Here is a 15,945-nt window from a genome sequence, read left to right as displayed (position 1 = left end):
GGCCTGCACTGAGTGCTGACTCAGTCAACTCAAGAGAACACCTTTGGGATGAATTGGAGCCAAACCTTCTCATGAATGATCAGGATTGATCGAAAAGTCGAAAAATTCTTATGCACACTCAGTCATTTTGTTTTCAAAGCAGACTTGAAATATGACAGAAACCCCTCAGTTCAAAAAAGAGACAGGGGTAGTCCTAGTAGAGATAAAATGTAAGGTGCATGGCTGTACTTGAGTAAAAAGGTTTGATACTTTCTCCTCCAAATACACACACGTTTCCACTGAGGTTATTAATGACAGTCATCCTAAAGGAGGCCAAGTCCACCTGCTGCTTGCTCAGCAATGTGTATATAAACTGGGAAGCACTTCAGAGGGGTTCTTGTCTGCACACTGTTTGCAAACCTGGAAAAACCATCACTGCCTGTGAACCATAGCTGTTCTCTTCTCAGGAAGTCCCTGAGACCCCGGAGGTCCATTTTTCACAGCAAGGTGAGGCTCAGACTAAACCACGCTGCTGAGTTTTAGGTGAGCAAAGGGTAGACTTTCTTGTTCACTACTGACTCTCGTTTTGTTCGCACCCCAATATGGTGACAAATTATATTTTAGAGAGGAAATAGCTGGAAGTGTCCCAGCACAACATAACAGGAAGTCGGTCAACACTTTGTAACTGGGCACAGAACCAGAGAGAAGAAAGCAATGGAGTTTTTAATGAGCATGCTCTGCATGTAGGCACAGCTGGAAAGCGGAGCATAGAGTGTATGAACTCCCCTGATGCTAACTAATGTTCTCATGGCCACCCTCTCCCTTTCCCCTCACTCATTTCATTTTCCTCTCCACTCCCTCTTTCCCCCTCGTCTTTGCCAAGTGTCTCTCAAAGCAGAGTTTATGAAATATGAATTGTCTTTGGGAGTTTTCAAACTAATCAAATGCATATTGTAGTGATGAAAGAGAGCACATAGAGGACAAGGGTTTGCAAATGGAAACAGCTTTTGGGGGAAAGGGTGTACAAATGGCAGACAGTAATGTAAAGTGATATGCAGACGGGAATAGGAGGTGCCGGGTGGGGACAACATAAAGAATGAGAGCTTGAAAAGAAACCAGATTTATATAAAACTGTTTATTAACATCTTTAAAAAAGATTTAGACACAGCTATAAAGCTTTATTTGTTTTTTAAAAAAGGAATGTAGTATGATACATAATGAATAAGTTTACTGTTATAAAAACAATACCAGCTGAAGCATTTTGAGCACTGTTTGACCTGACCAACACCGACTCTCTGAGAGGAAGAAGAAGAAGAAAAACAAGGCGAGTAAATGTAAACCATGCATGAGGCACAAAACAGAAGTATTGTATGACAGTCCTGGGGAAAAAAAAACAACTTCATTCTCTCTCATAAACTCTGGTGCAGACAACATCTCCAGCAGTCATTGTCTGAAAGAAAACAGCAACACAGACACAGATAAGACACAGTTCATGTTTTTCTTTTTTTAAAGCTGTTTAACAACCATTTAGTCAGCAAGAAAAAGATTGAGAACAGGTGTCCTGGAGCAGGATGTGTTTAAAGTCAGCTTATTTTGTCAACATTTCTTTTACCCAAAGGAAAAAACAGATTTTTAAAGGTAGTTACATGAAAGGGAAATCTTTGTTAGGACAGCAGCTGACAGTCTCATGATTACATCTCTGAAGAGGCTGAACTTTCCCAGTATATTCAACTTTAATGCTAAACCAACATCATAATGCATAAAAATTTTTAAAACATAAAACTGAGCACACAAAGGCAAGCTTCAATTGAATTCAATTTATACAGCACCAAATCACAAAACTCCAACGATCAGGTATGACCAAGCACTTGACGATAACGGGGAGGAAAAACTCCTTTTTAACAGGAAGAAACCTCCAGCAGAACCAGTCTTAGGGGGTGGTTAGGGTTGGGGGTGAAACAAACATCAGGGGACATCAGATTTCATTATGCTTTTTTACAAATTATGATATAATCCTTTTGACATAGCCCTTGTGTACTCCACACTGGAGCAAATTCCCTACTTTAAATGTATTTCACCTGTAGTTTTCACCTCCATTCAAGCACAGCCTGCTCTAACTGTAACTGGTCAACACCACTCTGAAATGGAAAACATTTCAGCAGACGTACACTAGAGTCTACAAAATTGTGGAACAATTTCAGAACAATATAATAATAAACTTTGAATATTTCATCATTGTAGTTTGTATTATTAAAAGATTCTGACAATCTGGAGAAATCACATGGCCTGTGGTCTTCAGGCAATCGGGGAGCATCACATTAGAAACAGACATGATTCTGTTATAAAAATCACTGCATGGGCTCAGGAACACTTCCAGAAATAACTGTCTGTGAACACAGTTCACTGTACCATCCACAAATGACAATTAAAGCCCTCTAATGCACAAACACAGGCATCTTTTCATTTAAACTGGACTCAGGCAAAGCGGAAGACCTTTCCTTAGTAAGTCGAACCGAAATTTGAAATTCTTTTTTGGAAAACATGGACACAACATCCTGCAGACTAAAGAGGAGAGGGACTTTTCTGGCTTGTTATCAGCACTCAGTTCAAAACTCTGCATCAGAGATGACATGGAGGCAAATGAGCGGGCTGTGAAATTGGCAGCTTGCATATCTGGAAAGGCAGCATCAGTGCTGAAAGGCTCATTCAGGTTTTGCAGCAACATATGCTCCCATCCAGCATTTCCAGGGAAGGCCTTGCATGTTTCAGCAAGACAATGTTTTTGTTATGAAATTCAAAATGAGCCAATATTTTTCTCCTTTTAGAGATTTGACATGTGTTCTTTGTCCTCTTGTGAATAAAACATGGGTTTTATGAATGTATTACTTCCTGGAAGCTGAAAATGAATTCAAATCTTACTTGGGGGTCCTAAAATATCTACACTGAGACTCAAATTGATAGCACTGTTCATTTTGTACTTATTGCACGTACCAGTACGAGCTCTCCATCATTGGTCAGCTCTCGGGTCCACGCTGTCTTCGGCCCATCGCCTTTCTGTAAAGTCTGTTCGCAGCTGATCTTTCTGTCTGTTTCCCACTTAGGAAAACTCTGCAGGGATTCACATGAGAAAACGTATCAATGCCTGAATTAAGTTATAGCAAAGTTCAGGTTTGGTCATAACCGGAGCTCAGTGTGCTGGTTGCTGCACGTCAAAATGTTTTCACGGCTTGTCCTTCATCACCCACTCGGTATGAAGATGAAAAACAGATCTCTTCGAGTTGCACTGAAATTATTTCCATATGTTTCTTTTGCACAGAGCTGGGGCTAGTTATGCTGTCCTTGGCCAAATCCCGGTATGCATGTACTAACATTGCACAGTTTTTGTGTTTTTTGGTTAATTTGAAACAAAGAGACGTGTACCGTGCAGGGACGTCCATCCACCGTGGTCTCGCTGAAAGATTGACCCACGGTGAAGGAGACATTGGTGGTGCGGACGCTGGTGGATGTCTTGATGGACAGAGTCTCTTCCTGCTGGGTGATTTCCACTGCCGGGCTGGACGCCGCTGCCACTGCAATCTTCCTCAAGAACACGTTGACACCTGACCACAGACATGCAGACCAAATGTGAAACCAGAGCTGTGCAGTGCTGGTCTTTACAGTGGGGAATGAGTATAATCATAGCTGTGCGTGCCAGGCAAACTTTATCTGAAGGGCATGCATGTTTTACTCTGATTTCCCCACATTCTGCTAATTTTACAACGTCTTTATGGGACACAGTGCTGGGAAGTTTTATTGCATACCCTTCAACAAAATTAAATATTGTCTGATTCCTCCATAACAAAGGTTATGCACGAAATCATTTCTGGAAGCCTAAACATTTTCAAAACAGTCCGCGTTGTTGCATTGCCACACAGTAACCCAAGTCTGAAAAAATAAAGCAGGGAAATGTTCATTGTGATTCATTTCTTTCAAGTCTATACATGCAGGCTATAGTGAATGACGTAAAAAAAACAAGAGCATTAATCTCACAGACATATGGCAAGCTTCAGAAAATGGTTCCTGCTAATGAAGAGCACATGGGATTTCCTCTTAATAAGGCACAACATACAGAACCACTGGTATGAAACCACTTATTTCTGTTGTTAAAGGCACAGTTCACTGCAAAAATAAAAGTAATTCATTAGCCTGTCAAATGAAAAACAACCTGAAGTTTCTTCATCCTCACAGCCTGAGCCACTTTTCAAAGAAATCCGTTTGTAATCCTCAGCTTTTTTTGAGATTTGAGATAAGAGTCTGGTTTTCTAGAAAAAATATTTCTAATAATGATCACTGAAGATAAGAATCAGATAAGGTATGACGCATCGTGTGCATAGACAACTGGAAAAACTGTAGAAAATGAGTCCATCTGAATGTGTCTTGCAGTTTTGCGTCTCTCTTTTTGTTGTCATTTTTGAGTCTCTGTAGTCATTTTTGGGGTAGGTGTGAATGTTTCTCTTTGCAGTTCTTTGATGTACTTCTCAAAGAGCGATGGTAAATGGGCTGGTCCTTATACAGTTCTTTTTTTTACCTGACCATTCAAAGCACTTTATATCTATTATAGAGCTTTTTATTCAACCATTCGCTTTTTTCCGTCTTTCACACGCATTCATACTCTGATGAACCCATTGGAGAGCAACTTGGGGTTCGGTATTTTGCTCCAGGATACTTTGGAGACTGAAGCACGGATCAGACCACTAACCTTTCAGTCAGTAGATGACCCGCTCCACCTCCTGAGCTACAGCCACCCAAATATTAACAGAGTTATTCAAGTGAATATTGTCTCTCAATCTGAAATAGAAATATTTATACAGGCTTCTTATTTCATTGTGGTAATGTGTTATTCCTTCGCCTGAACACATCTGCTAAAGCTGGAAGGTTTCTCACCAGGTCCCATATGACACCACTTCTGATTTCTTTACACTGGGTTCAGTTTAAGATTTTGGTGATCACTGTGATCAGACGTATCTCTATATTAGGGAGCTTTTTCAACCAGAAAATCTTCCTGATGGTACCTGGTCCAGGATGAAGAGCAAAGAAAATTGTGATTTGGGGTTTTGGAGGGGGTCCTTTAGTCCTTAAACTGGATCTGCAGACACTGTTGATACCTTCAAGAAGACCCACCAGTGCAACCTCATTTTTATTTACTTGCATCAGTTTAAACTCCTCTAGTAGTTCCATCTATTATTTTGTATCGTTTTCTATGTTTCTATAAAACACTTTGTGACTTTTGTTCTGTAGAAATACAGCAAGAAAAGAAAAGGTTGAATGAATAGCACCATGGAAGTGTTGTGAGTAGGGATGTAAATTATTGTGAATGTAACCTTTTGCTGTGTGAGTTGGACTGGCTTCAGTGATTAAAAAAAAACACCCCAAAAATCTGATTCAGACCAGATTTGCTCATGCATAACAGAAGCAGCAGGCACTCAATCTCTCTCTCTCTCTCTCTCTCACACACACACACACACACACACACACACACACACACACACACACACACACACACACACACACACACACACACAGCCCTAGATTAAGCCAGAGAGGCCCCAGGCATTGTAGGAAAGTCAGTCTCAGACCTGGCAGTCTGCTGGGGCCCATGTCGAGGCTTAGTTCCGTTTACAGTGGCTCTAATTACAACCGCATGAGCAGGAGCTTGCCACAGATGAGCCTAGTCTCATCGTCCTCCATAGGATATTTGTCTTCACATTTTTAAGGGATGCCACCGGATGGCACTCGCCTGACCTCTCACTCCTGTTTTCAGTAGAAAGCCTGTGTGGCTTAACAGAACCAATATTCCCAGGACCACATTAGCCACTATGCAGGAGCAAGCCAGTTTAGCCACATGCAGAGCCACTTCAGACCGCTTCGGCTCTCCAGCCGATTTCTGAGCCCAACGGATAATGCCAAAATGACTGACAGGACTTTTTTTTTTTCTATCGAGATGCATCCCACCTCCTTCCTTTTTGTTTTACAGTTCATGATTAAAATCAGTGCAAAACATGCATGTTTAACGTTCCGCGTGTAAATAATTTTTTATACTTAAAAATAAGATGTTCCTCTTTTGTAATACATAAATACAGTTATTCTGCATTTTTTTTCAAGAAAGCAAATTAAATGAGCTAATTGATGCGAAGGTCCAAATATAATAATTTTTTAAAATCCATTCACTCACCAAGCGCTCTCAAAAGTTCCTCGAAGTTTTCCGAAGACTTCATTTTCCATTTTCCAGAGAAATCGGTGACTTTATTCTCCATTTCTGTGCAAGCACTTGCAGAAATTAATATTATTGGATTATCAGCGGATTATAAACCTATTCTGGTCGCAGTCACTGTTTCTCTATATGTCTGTCCTCCCGCGTTCACCGGTTGGTAAAGTCGTCTCCTCTGCCTGCATCTGAGCCTCCATTCATTGGCTGACTGCTCGCCTGGATCTGATGCCGGTCCAGCCAATGCAGAAGCCAGTGGCAGGGAGGGACTTTCCCCCTCGCTCCCCGATTCCAAGTCTACCCTCCACCTCTGTCAGCATGGTGAAAGATTTGGATAAGAGCTGGAGAATTCACTTCCAGTAAGTCCTTTGATGTTGATGGGCTGCCAGCTCGGATATTAAATAGAAGCGTTAATTGTTTTTAAGATGGCACTATGTTACTCCCAGATATTTGACAAGAGCTCCTGATAATAAAAAAACATGGAATGAGGCTGAAACGTATTACTTATTAAGTTTAGGACTATTTAAGAAGCAAGGGTGTTTGGTTTTAAAGGGCTGGAATGTCAAATCAGATATCAGGTTAATGTGTTTAGCTCCAAAGCTGGGTTGGAAAGGCTGGTAATGAAAAAGGAAAAGATAAGACAGCCAGCTGGAGGCATCCATCCAGGAACATGCCATCGGCATTGCCACCCTGCAATTAAAACTTTAGAGCATGAGTGTCAAACTCATTTTAATCCAGCGTCCACATAGAGCCCAGTTTAAACTCAAGTGCATCGGACCAGCAAAAACAAGGCTCAATAGCCCATTAAAAATGTGTTTCCCTTTCTTTCAGCGCAAGAGCAGTGCAGGACTACATAAACAGAGAGGGTGGCCCGGTGTGCGTGTGATTAATGCAGACAAAATCTAAAGCAATAACTATCAAAGCAAAGCAAAAGAATGAACAGAATCAACCAACAAGGGAGGAAAGGAGATGCTGAAACATGCCCTGGACTGTTTTTGTGGCCAATAAGACTCATGTTTCACTGATAACTGGTTTATTTATGTGAATGAAAAAGCTTATATTTAATATACCCGATAAAACTTATATTATCATCTCACTCTGTCTTTATCTGAACTGGACAGGGGCTGATTACTATCTGCTCAGTGAATCACAGTTCAAATGCTCCTTTCCTTTGCATGCAAACCACAATTATAGTTGCTTTATACAAGAACACAATAAAAAAGGTCATTCACATTTAGAGACATTTGGTTTGTTGTGCATTAAATATATTGAGAGGAGGTCAGAAGAAGTTGTCCTGTGTCTTTGTGGATCTAAAGGAATCATATGATAGGGTGCCAAGAAGGGAACTGTGGTGCTGATGAGGAAGTGAGGAGTGGCAGAGAAATATGTGAGGGTGGTGCAGGACATGTATGAGGACAGTGAGACAGTGAGGAGGTGTGCAGCGTGAGTGACAGTTGGTTTCAAGGTGGGGGTGGGATTACATCAGGGATCGGCTCTGAGCCACTTTTGTTTGTGGTGGTGATGGACAGGCAGACAGACGAGGCCAGGAAGGAGTCTCCACAGACTATAATGTTCACAGACAACATTGTGATCGGTTGTGAGAGTAGACAGACGGAACAGTAAAGATGCAAAGAGGAGTGAGAGCGTGAAGGTGGATGAGTTTAAATGTCTGGGTTCAACAATCCAAACCAAACACAGTGTACAAGTGCGATGAAGAAGAGAGTGCATGGGAAAACAGACAAAATAATAATAATTTAAAAACAGGTTAAATTAATGTGATCGCAAGTTGGGCAATGCAATGACAGTAATCAGCAGAAATCAGCAGAAACTGATAAATAAACAATTTGAATATTCACATAAGTATCATCAGTGGGATGTGTGTGATCATAATGTGGATGAAACTTACTGCCAGAGTTTGTAGATGCAAACTTCCATTTTATGTTTCTCTCTCTCTCTCTCTCTCTCTCTCTCTCTCTCTCACACACACACACACACACACACACACACACACACACACACACACACACACACACACACACACACAGAGAGAGAGAGAGAGAGAGAGAGAGAGAGACTCAGTGCCAAGAAGGTTTCAGCAGCGCTGGATGAGACGGGATGCCTCTGGAAACACGATGCACTGCATTCACCCAACAAAAGGAGTCATGATGTTATCTGTGCAGGCTGTCTAAGCATTCCTCCCCGTGGCACCATGCAGATACAGTAGCCTATAGAGTTACAGAAACATGGGAGTTGACCTCATCTGCAATGTTATGTAGAGAAAAGGCAGATTAATTAGACCCACCTTACACACAGCAGCATTCACCGCTAGCTGACCTCAGACAGAGGACAACAGCAGAGCACAGGGGATGAGGAGAAAGAGAGGAGAATAGCCCTGATGAAAGAATAACACCGGACACTGCTCTCACTGCTGCTATGACAACAGATGTAACTCCATGAAGCTGTGATTCCCCTGAAAGCTATCTCCCTTTATACAGCCTCTAATGGCAGCAGTTTGGTTCCCTGCTCTAGAGAGACATGATTGTTTGTTTGTTTGATTTTCTCTCTCTGATTAATTCAGATTATTTTATTTGTATGTGTGTGTGTGTGTGGCTGTGTAGTTCCTGGGTGGAGGCTGTGAACCCCTGCACACATGACTGTGTGCATGGGTTCTATAACTAATCAGCATCCATCAATGCATATATACTCTGTCAACAACAACAACAACAACAACAACAACAATAATAATAATAATAATACATTTTTATTTATATAGCACCTCTCTAGACAGAGTCACAAAGTGCAGCACATAAGATAACAAGTCATAAAAAGGTAAAAACAGACAATATAAAACAGGCAAAAATTAACCAAAAGCAGATGAACTGAGTTTTGAATTGTTTATTAAAAACAACTATTGAGTCCACAGTTCTTAAGGTTTGGGGGAAAGAGTTCCACAGGCTAGGGGCCACAGTGGCAAAAGCTTAGTTCTCCTCTTAGTCTGTTTTATAGCAAGTAAGCCCTGATCAGATGACCTCAGGGACCTGCTAGGGACATCGGGCTGTAGCAGATCAGAGATGTAGGCTGGTGCCAGCCCATGCAAAGCTCTATAAGTCAAGACCAGGATCTTAAAATGGACTCTGAATTCAACAGGAAGCCAGTGTAGCTGAGATAGCAATGGTGTTACATATGAATACGTAGAGGATTTTGTCAAAAGCCTACCTGCAGCATTTTGCACAACCTGCAGACGATCCAGAGAACCTTTGCTTAGACACATAAACAGTGAGTTACAATAGTCCAAGCGTGAGGAAATAAATGGATGTATAACAATCTCCAGTTCAGAGTGAGATAAAATAGGGCTTAACAAACCAGAGAATTCTCATGCCCATCCAATGTAAGAGTCGAATCAAAAGTGACACCTAAATTCCTGATAGAGGATTTAACATAGACCGAGAGAGGACCATGGGCTTTCACTATCTGGGATAATAATCTGTCTGGAGCGCACATAAGGACTTCAGTTTTCCCCTCGTTGAGTTGGAGAAAATTTGCAGCCATCCAACGTTTGATAGAATCTAAGCAGTCATTCAGAAGCTGAAGCTTAGATAAATCCTGGGGCTTAAAAGAAATATCATCAGCATAACAGTGATAAGAAATCTCCTCAAAAGAGCCCATTATATGCTGGAAGGGGAGAAGATATATTAAAAACAATAAAGGCCCCAAAACCGAACCTTGAGGGAGACCATAAATAAGGGAGGTAGAGGATGACCTAAAATCGGAGACCACCACAGAATAGGATCGGTGATGTATGAGGAGAACCACTCAAAGGCAGTTCCAGATACACCCAGTGTTTTAGCCTTTCAAGGAGCATGCGGTGGTCAACAGTCTCAAAAGCTGACGTGAGGTCCAACATATGTAGAACAGAGCATTTTCCTGCATCATTACTCATCAAAATAACAAAATAACAAATATTAACAACAGCATGGAGTCAGAAGTTCATTGGATAAAAGATTAAATACCGTAGATAAAACTAAAGGGGTGTTGTTTTTACCTGTAGGAGGCAGAGCTGGAGACGTTGAAGTTTTTATTGAGACAGGCCAGGATACACAAGAATAAGTGCATCAGAAGGACAGCTCAGGTCAAGTGATTTTGAGACAAAGTTAGAGAGGTAAGGCTGAGATGGTTTGGACGTGCACAGGAGGGATAGCGGATATGTTTGCAAAGGTTGCTGAAGATGCTGCCAGGCAGGGGGGAAAGAGGAAGCCCACAAAGGAGATTCGGGGATAAAGTGAAGGAGGATGTGAAGATAGACAGAGGCAGATGACCATAAATACATTTTCACTTCAAGTTTTCACCTTTAAGAAATATTTCAAAATGATAAAAGGGTTTATGAAGCATACGTGTCTTTTAAAGTAAAGTAGAGTCTCGAACATAACTGAAAATTTAATTTTAGAATAAAATATCTGGGAGGAGAAAAAAAAAGGCAGAAAAGCCTTTACCACGGGAAAGATGCCATTTACTAAAACGGTTGAGTCAAACGCCCCCTAGTGTTTGTGTTTATGCGGCGCTTCTTGTGTCCGGAACCTTTTGTCGTTAGGCGTTTACAGCCGAACGAGAGTTGAGCAAGCACCGGTCTCATCATGGCGAGACACCTTCGATTCATTTCCCGGACGGTGATGGTCCAAAACGGGGATGTGGATGCCGCGTACAAGACTTTAAACAGGTCACTGCGAGGTTTTTGAATTTAACGTTGTTTGTCAGATGTGTTTGTTGTCCGACCAGAGGCGCGCTAACGGCCCAGCCTAGCTTGTTGCTCAATGTCACAGAGCTGCGCCTGCGCAGTGGGGACAACACAGTTTACAGAATACGCTTTTTCTGAGGCTTTTTTTGTGTTTTAATTTTTAAGATAGATATACATGTAATCAAAAAGCGAAATTCACTACACGTTTAAATTGAAATTGATTAAAGTCTGCGTATTTTAAGCATATTAGCATCATTCGCGGTTTTTAAAGAGCATAACGTAAAAAAAATTCGACTTAAAATTGCGCTAGAAAAAACAGTAATTTCACACATTTCGACAATTTTATTTAGCTCTGTTGTTTAGTTGTTACATTTGGATTTCAAAGTAAAAGCAGGGAGAATTCTAGTTTTTTTTTTCTCGGTGGGGGGTGGGGAGTTGGACGGGACCATGAATTAACTGTGTGACCCGTGAGAAAATCATAAAGGATAAATAAAGTGTTAAGGACTGATTTTAAAAGACATTAGCCATGATCTTCCAGCCTTTGTGCAGAGTCCTTTGCCCCGATACAGATGGTATTACAGTGCACAAGAGTCTGTATAGTGAACTGCTAAAAGACTGTACTGCATGGTAGTAGAAGAAGGTTTTAGATCTGAAAGTAACTTAAAAGTAGCAGTACTTCTCTGTAAAATGCGCTTTTCCAAATTAAAACACTACATGTAAAGTTCTAGGAGTAAAAGTACATATCTCAACATGGTGTGCAGTGTCCTCTTTAAAAATTGGAGAGGTTGCAGGCCTATAAACCTATCTACAGCAAATGGACAATATCTGAATATCTGTCATGTCCTTCATAAATTGAAAAAAATCCAGCAAAGACCTGACACAGAACTTGAGAGATCCTTCTGCCTTTTTTGCTGAGAAATGGTCAGCAAATCACTGCAACTATTCTCCATTTTACTAGCAAAATATATAAAGAAATGAGGGGTGGCCCAAGACTTTTGCACATTATTTTTGCATAGATTTTATGGCTCAAGATGATTAATTTTTAAATGTTTATTTGGATCCAAAAGCAGAGCACGCACAATTTTTTGAAGGACTAACATTTCAAGATCTATTTATTTTTGGTCCTCTCTGTTATTTGGACTATTTTAAATACATATTTAAAGGGTATATGTTGTCCTGTGGTCAGGAACAAGTTACAGTTTATCTTGGCATTACATCCCAGTTACAGTTTATCCTATGGCTGGGAGCCAGTTACGGTTTGTGCTGTGGTTAGGTGCAGTTCTGGTTACAGTTTACCTATGAATCCGTGCTTCAGTCTCATTAGAAGCTGACTGTGTTTGCATGCCCTCAGACTCTGAAAACGTAATGTTCTCTGTTGTACTTCTTACATTTTGACATTTTGTCTGGGTGAGTTACCGATTAGTCTAAAAAAAAAAAAGATGAATAAAAATGTAATGGTTTTAGCATATTAAGCACTTATAAGCAGAGGCTGACATCTAATAGGAACTGATGCACTTGGGACTACATTTGTGTCACTTTTACTGCTCTTTCTGTTTACTAAGTCTAATCTATTCACACGTTTTTTCTGTTTACTCCAGGATTCTGACTCAGGATGGCATTGTTGACACAGTGAAGCGCAAACGATACTACGAGAAGCCCTGCCGAGAACGACAGCGGAAGAACTTTGAGAACTGCAGGCGTATATACCACACGGAGATGGCCAGAAAAATTGCCTTTATCTCCAGGACAAACAGAGAAGATCCCTGGCTCGGCTGCTAGGGAGATGGCTCCTGTTGGAAAAGGAATGATGGACTGGATAAGACTGGGGAAGCAAAGCTGAAAGAAGCAAACAAGACCAACATAATGCTGCTGCCTGAGCCTGAAGGACCAGGCAAACGCAGACAAAAGTGGTGTTTATGTGGTCACATTGTAAACACAAAAAATGTGATTTAATTGTCTCCATTTTGAACATTTCTAATAAATTAGACACTTAGGACTTATCACAGTTGATCTTTTATTTGAATAACAAACTGGTGTATTCTGTAAACTCAGCTGTGTGTGTATTGGGTGATGTTTTTGCCCATATATGGCACTGGAAGTAGTTTAACGCGACCTCATTTTCTGAAGGAAACAATGCTGCGATGCTTTGGGTTTTTGTGTGTGTGTGTTTCCAGCAGGGGGCTTTGATGTGTGCACTTGCTCTCTCCTCACTTACACAGGGAAAGTTAAACATTTTCACCACGCTTACTTGTCTCCGAGGTTACCAGGTCATGTTTATATCCTGTCCTCTGTCTTCAGGCAGTGGGTGGCATTGTAAGGACTGAGGGGAGAGCTCTGACAGATGACCTGTGTATATTTCACACTGTAAAAGGTTGACTATCCTCACAACACAACTGTTTTTAAAGGATACGCTAATTTGTATGACTAGTGGATCTAACAGTAGTGAAAAGTGTTTTGGTTCTAATCCTCGCAGTAGTTACAAATTTCCCCTCAAAAGCAGAAAAACATTTAACTGTTATGGAGGGTTAACTGGAACTACTTTTTGTTCCCATGGAACTGTCCTGTGGATTATCCACAGCTACAGTTTGTTACTGGTGATTTTGTTAAACAATGCTGCGAGTTTTAACTCCATGCTGGCAGAGTAATGTGTAAAACATGGCCAAATTAAAATAGTGAGTGTCTGCATAGCTACAAACATATATACTACTTGGGCCACCCTACAGGAGCTGTTTAGTCATGAAAACCATGCCATGAAGTTCCCGGCGTGCAGCTTTGGGCTGATGTTATTGTCAGGGGAGATTTGGAGTAAACCGGGGTATTTGGTCACAAGTACACTCCTTTGAAAACGACATTAGTGAATAACTGACGTTATTTGTCCCAGGAATGATAAAAGGAAGAATCATATCTAACCTTGGTTCTTTTGATTGCACTGTAAGATCAGAGTAGGCCTGCTGCTCCACACTGAATGGAGCCATCTGCAAAGGTGGTTATATTGATATGTTACCACCTTTTTAACCACCTCTGCTGCTTCAAAATTCCCACCAGTCGGCAACTGCAGGACTAGGTCAAACATTGGATCAGGGGTTTTCTTTCACAGGATGTTTACAAGATCCGAAGGAATACCTGGACCTGCTCCAAGTTAAACCAGTAGGCCTCGCCACACCTCTCGGGAATCCCTGGGTTAGGCTAAGGGTTTGGGAGGTATCATGTTTGGTTATTACAAAGATTGCCAAACAAACACGCTTGTGTGTATTTGGGCACGTATAACTACGCACAGGCAGCAGTCACTGCTTGGGGAACATTGGTAATAGATAACAAGGCTCAATCAAAATAAGAGAAAAGCTCTTCCAACAACATTTGAGGTGGATCAGATGGGGTACAGGCAGTATTAAGTAATAGGTGATTGGTCCATAGTTCAGTTTTTATTTTAAGGTTTAATCTGTGGCTTTCTTTATGATGTAGACTGTGCATCCAGCAGACTTGGTAAAGTAATATCATCGAGACAGGCGCAAACACTTTTGTTGGCTTGCACCCAACATAAACACACTGCCAGCTTCCTTTCCACTCATAAGTATCGACTGCACAGAGGACATGTCAACACTTAGAATAATATATGTTGCCACCCATGGCTTCTAATTTGAACCAGCAGCCAACAGTGACACTTAAGAAGTCTGATTGTAGTGCAGCTCATGTCAAATACTTTTATAGCCCCATATACATAAGCTTTAAAGAAAACATGCCTGGCCAAAGCTATTAGAACATTCATGCATATGTTGAACATCTGCATCCTTGATTCAATTATAATTCTTCAGTTGTCTGCATATACTGCTGCTGGCAGTAGGCTCCCCTGTTTACACGGTTTCTTTATCAGTTGATGGCTGGTGCTGTTTGCATGGTTACAGTACCTGTGTCGCAATCAAAAAGTCTGGAACTAAGTGTATCTGTGCAAACTTTAGGAACATGAATCAAGCCAGTGTGACAAGAGCGATACCGACAATGTGCCATAAAAAGAGCATTACTGATCTGATGATTTGTATAAAGAACCTGCACGCACTGCCTGGGAACTGCGCTCTCATTGGTCCAGGTTAAATTACGTAATTTAAGCATTCTGTTCACAATGGCACTGCATCACTTTTGTTTGAACGGTATAATAAAAGATTTCGAACTCTATTCGACTCCCTCCACCACACCCAGAGTTGTGGCAGTGCTGAATCTGGCTTGTGCCATGCTTTCTATGTCACTCTCTTTTTTTCACTAATGTTATTCACCTGTTCCCCGTGTTGTACCGAAATCATCATAAACATTTGTTTTTGTCTGTAAAAGCTATTTTAATCAACTAAACCCACCTACACTTGCAGGTTAACAGCCCTCTTTTTGCATGTGACACAAGTGATTCACTCCTCAAGCATATATCTTATTACATAATTATGTAAGCCTGCCTTCCAATGGGCTCTCTCTCTCTCTCTCCCTCTGTGGCTTTAATAGGCCTATGTTGCCACATCTTCTTATCTTGTCCAGCTTGTTGACATGAACTTAATAATAAATAAAATTATTGTTTCTAGAGTTTATTTTAATAAAGGTTATATTAGATTGCACTGTAATCTGAAGCCAAAATTATGTTGTTGCTTCAATAGACCTTTATCACATGCTTATTTAAATCTAAATCTCCCAATTAGTGGTTTGGTTTGTTGTTGTATGCATGGAAGATGTTCAGGTGTTATCTTGGCAGGTGACCCCAGAAAGCAAGTTATCAACGCAAGACTGACACAAAATCCCTTTAAATAATATTAATCTAATTCGGAAAGACCCTGCTGTGAACTGTGCATGTCTCTCTCTCTCTATCTCTCTGATTAATGATGTTAATCAAGTGACGTGGGTGTCTTGGTCCATCACATGCAAGCCTATTGGAGAGCTTCAGTTAAGTAACATGACGAATTTGGAAGAATGTGGAGAGAGTATGGAGGGGGAAGGGGGGGGGGTGCAGCCCCCA

At 41.0% G+C, this 15,945-nt stretch overlaps 2 protein-coding genes across 2 annotated transcripts; one reads left to right on the top strand and one right to left on the bottom strand.

Annotated features, from left to right (window-relative positions):
- Positions 1–1,096: 1,096 nt before the first annotated feature.
- crabp2b (cellular retinoic acid binding protein 2, b) lies at positions 1,097–6,445 on the bottom strand. The gene is made up of 4 exons (XM_086279698.1): positions 6,191–6,445; positions 3,400–3,578; positions 2,971–3,087; positions 1,097–1,429 (listed from the first exon to the last, which is right to left on the bottom strand). Exons 1-4 carry the CDS (start codon positions 6,270–6,272, stop codon positions 1,379–1,381), a joined length of 429 nt encoding a protein of 142 aa, XP_086135824.1. The 5' UTR covers positions 6,273–6,445; the 3' UTR covers positions 1,097–1,378.
- A 4,334-nt stretch (positions 6,446–10,779) lies between these two features.
- mrps21 (mitochondrial ribosomal protein S21) lies at positions 10,780–15,518 on the top strand. The gene is made up of 2 exons (XM_086281031.1): positions 10,780–10,937; positions 12,554–15,518. Exons 1-2 carry the CDS (start codon positions 10,855–10,857, stop codon positions 12,732–12,734), a joined length of 264 nt encoding a protein of 87 aa, XP_086137157.1. The 5' UTR covers positions 10,780–10,854; the 3' UTR covers positions 12,735–15,518.
- Positions 15,519–15,945: the final 427 nt, after the last annotated feature.

Source organism: Aulonocara sp. 'chitande type north' Nkhata Bay, linkage group LG22 (assembly GCF_057382095.1).
Source record: "Aulonocara sp. 'chitande type north' Nkhata Bay isolate Kocher_YH1m ecotype deep benthic linkage group LG22, A_spYH_male_GT1.1, whole genome shotgun sequence".
Taxonomy (NCBI): Eukaryota; Metazoa; Chordata; class Actinopteri; order Cichliformes; family Cichlidae; genus Aulonocara; species Aulonocara sp. 'chitande type north' Nkhata Bay.
Note: the sequence above shows the minus strand (reverse complement) of the source record. Positions and strands in the feature narration are given on the sequence as shown.

Excerpts from the sequence above, each read along its gene's own strand:
- crabp2b (XM_086279698.1), bottom strand. The coding sequence starts at position 6,272 with ATGGAGAATAAAGTCACCGATTTCTCTGGAAAATGGAAAATGAAGTCT. Across the intron at positions 3,579-6,190 it reads GGAACTTTTGAGAGCGCTTG|GTGTCAACGTGTTCTTGAGG; the intron begins GTGAGTGAATGG and ends GTCTGTGGTCAG. Across the intron at positions 1,430-2,970 it reads ATGATGGAGAGCTCGTACTG|ACAATGACTGCTGGAGATGT; the intron begins GTACGTGCAATA and ends GTTTTCTTTCAG.
- mrps21 (XM_086281031.1), top strand. The coding sequence starts at position 10,855 with ATGGCGAGACACCTTCGATTCATTTCCCGGACGGTGATGGTCCAAAAC. Across the intron at positions 10,938-12,553 it reads GCGTACAAGACTTTAAACAG|GATTCTGACTCAGGATGGCA; the intron begins GTCACTGCGAGG and ends TGTTTACTCCAG.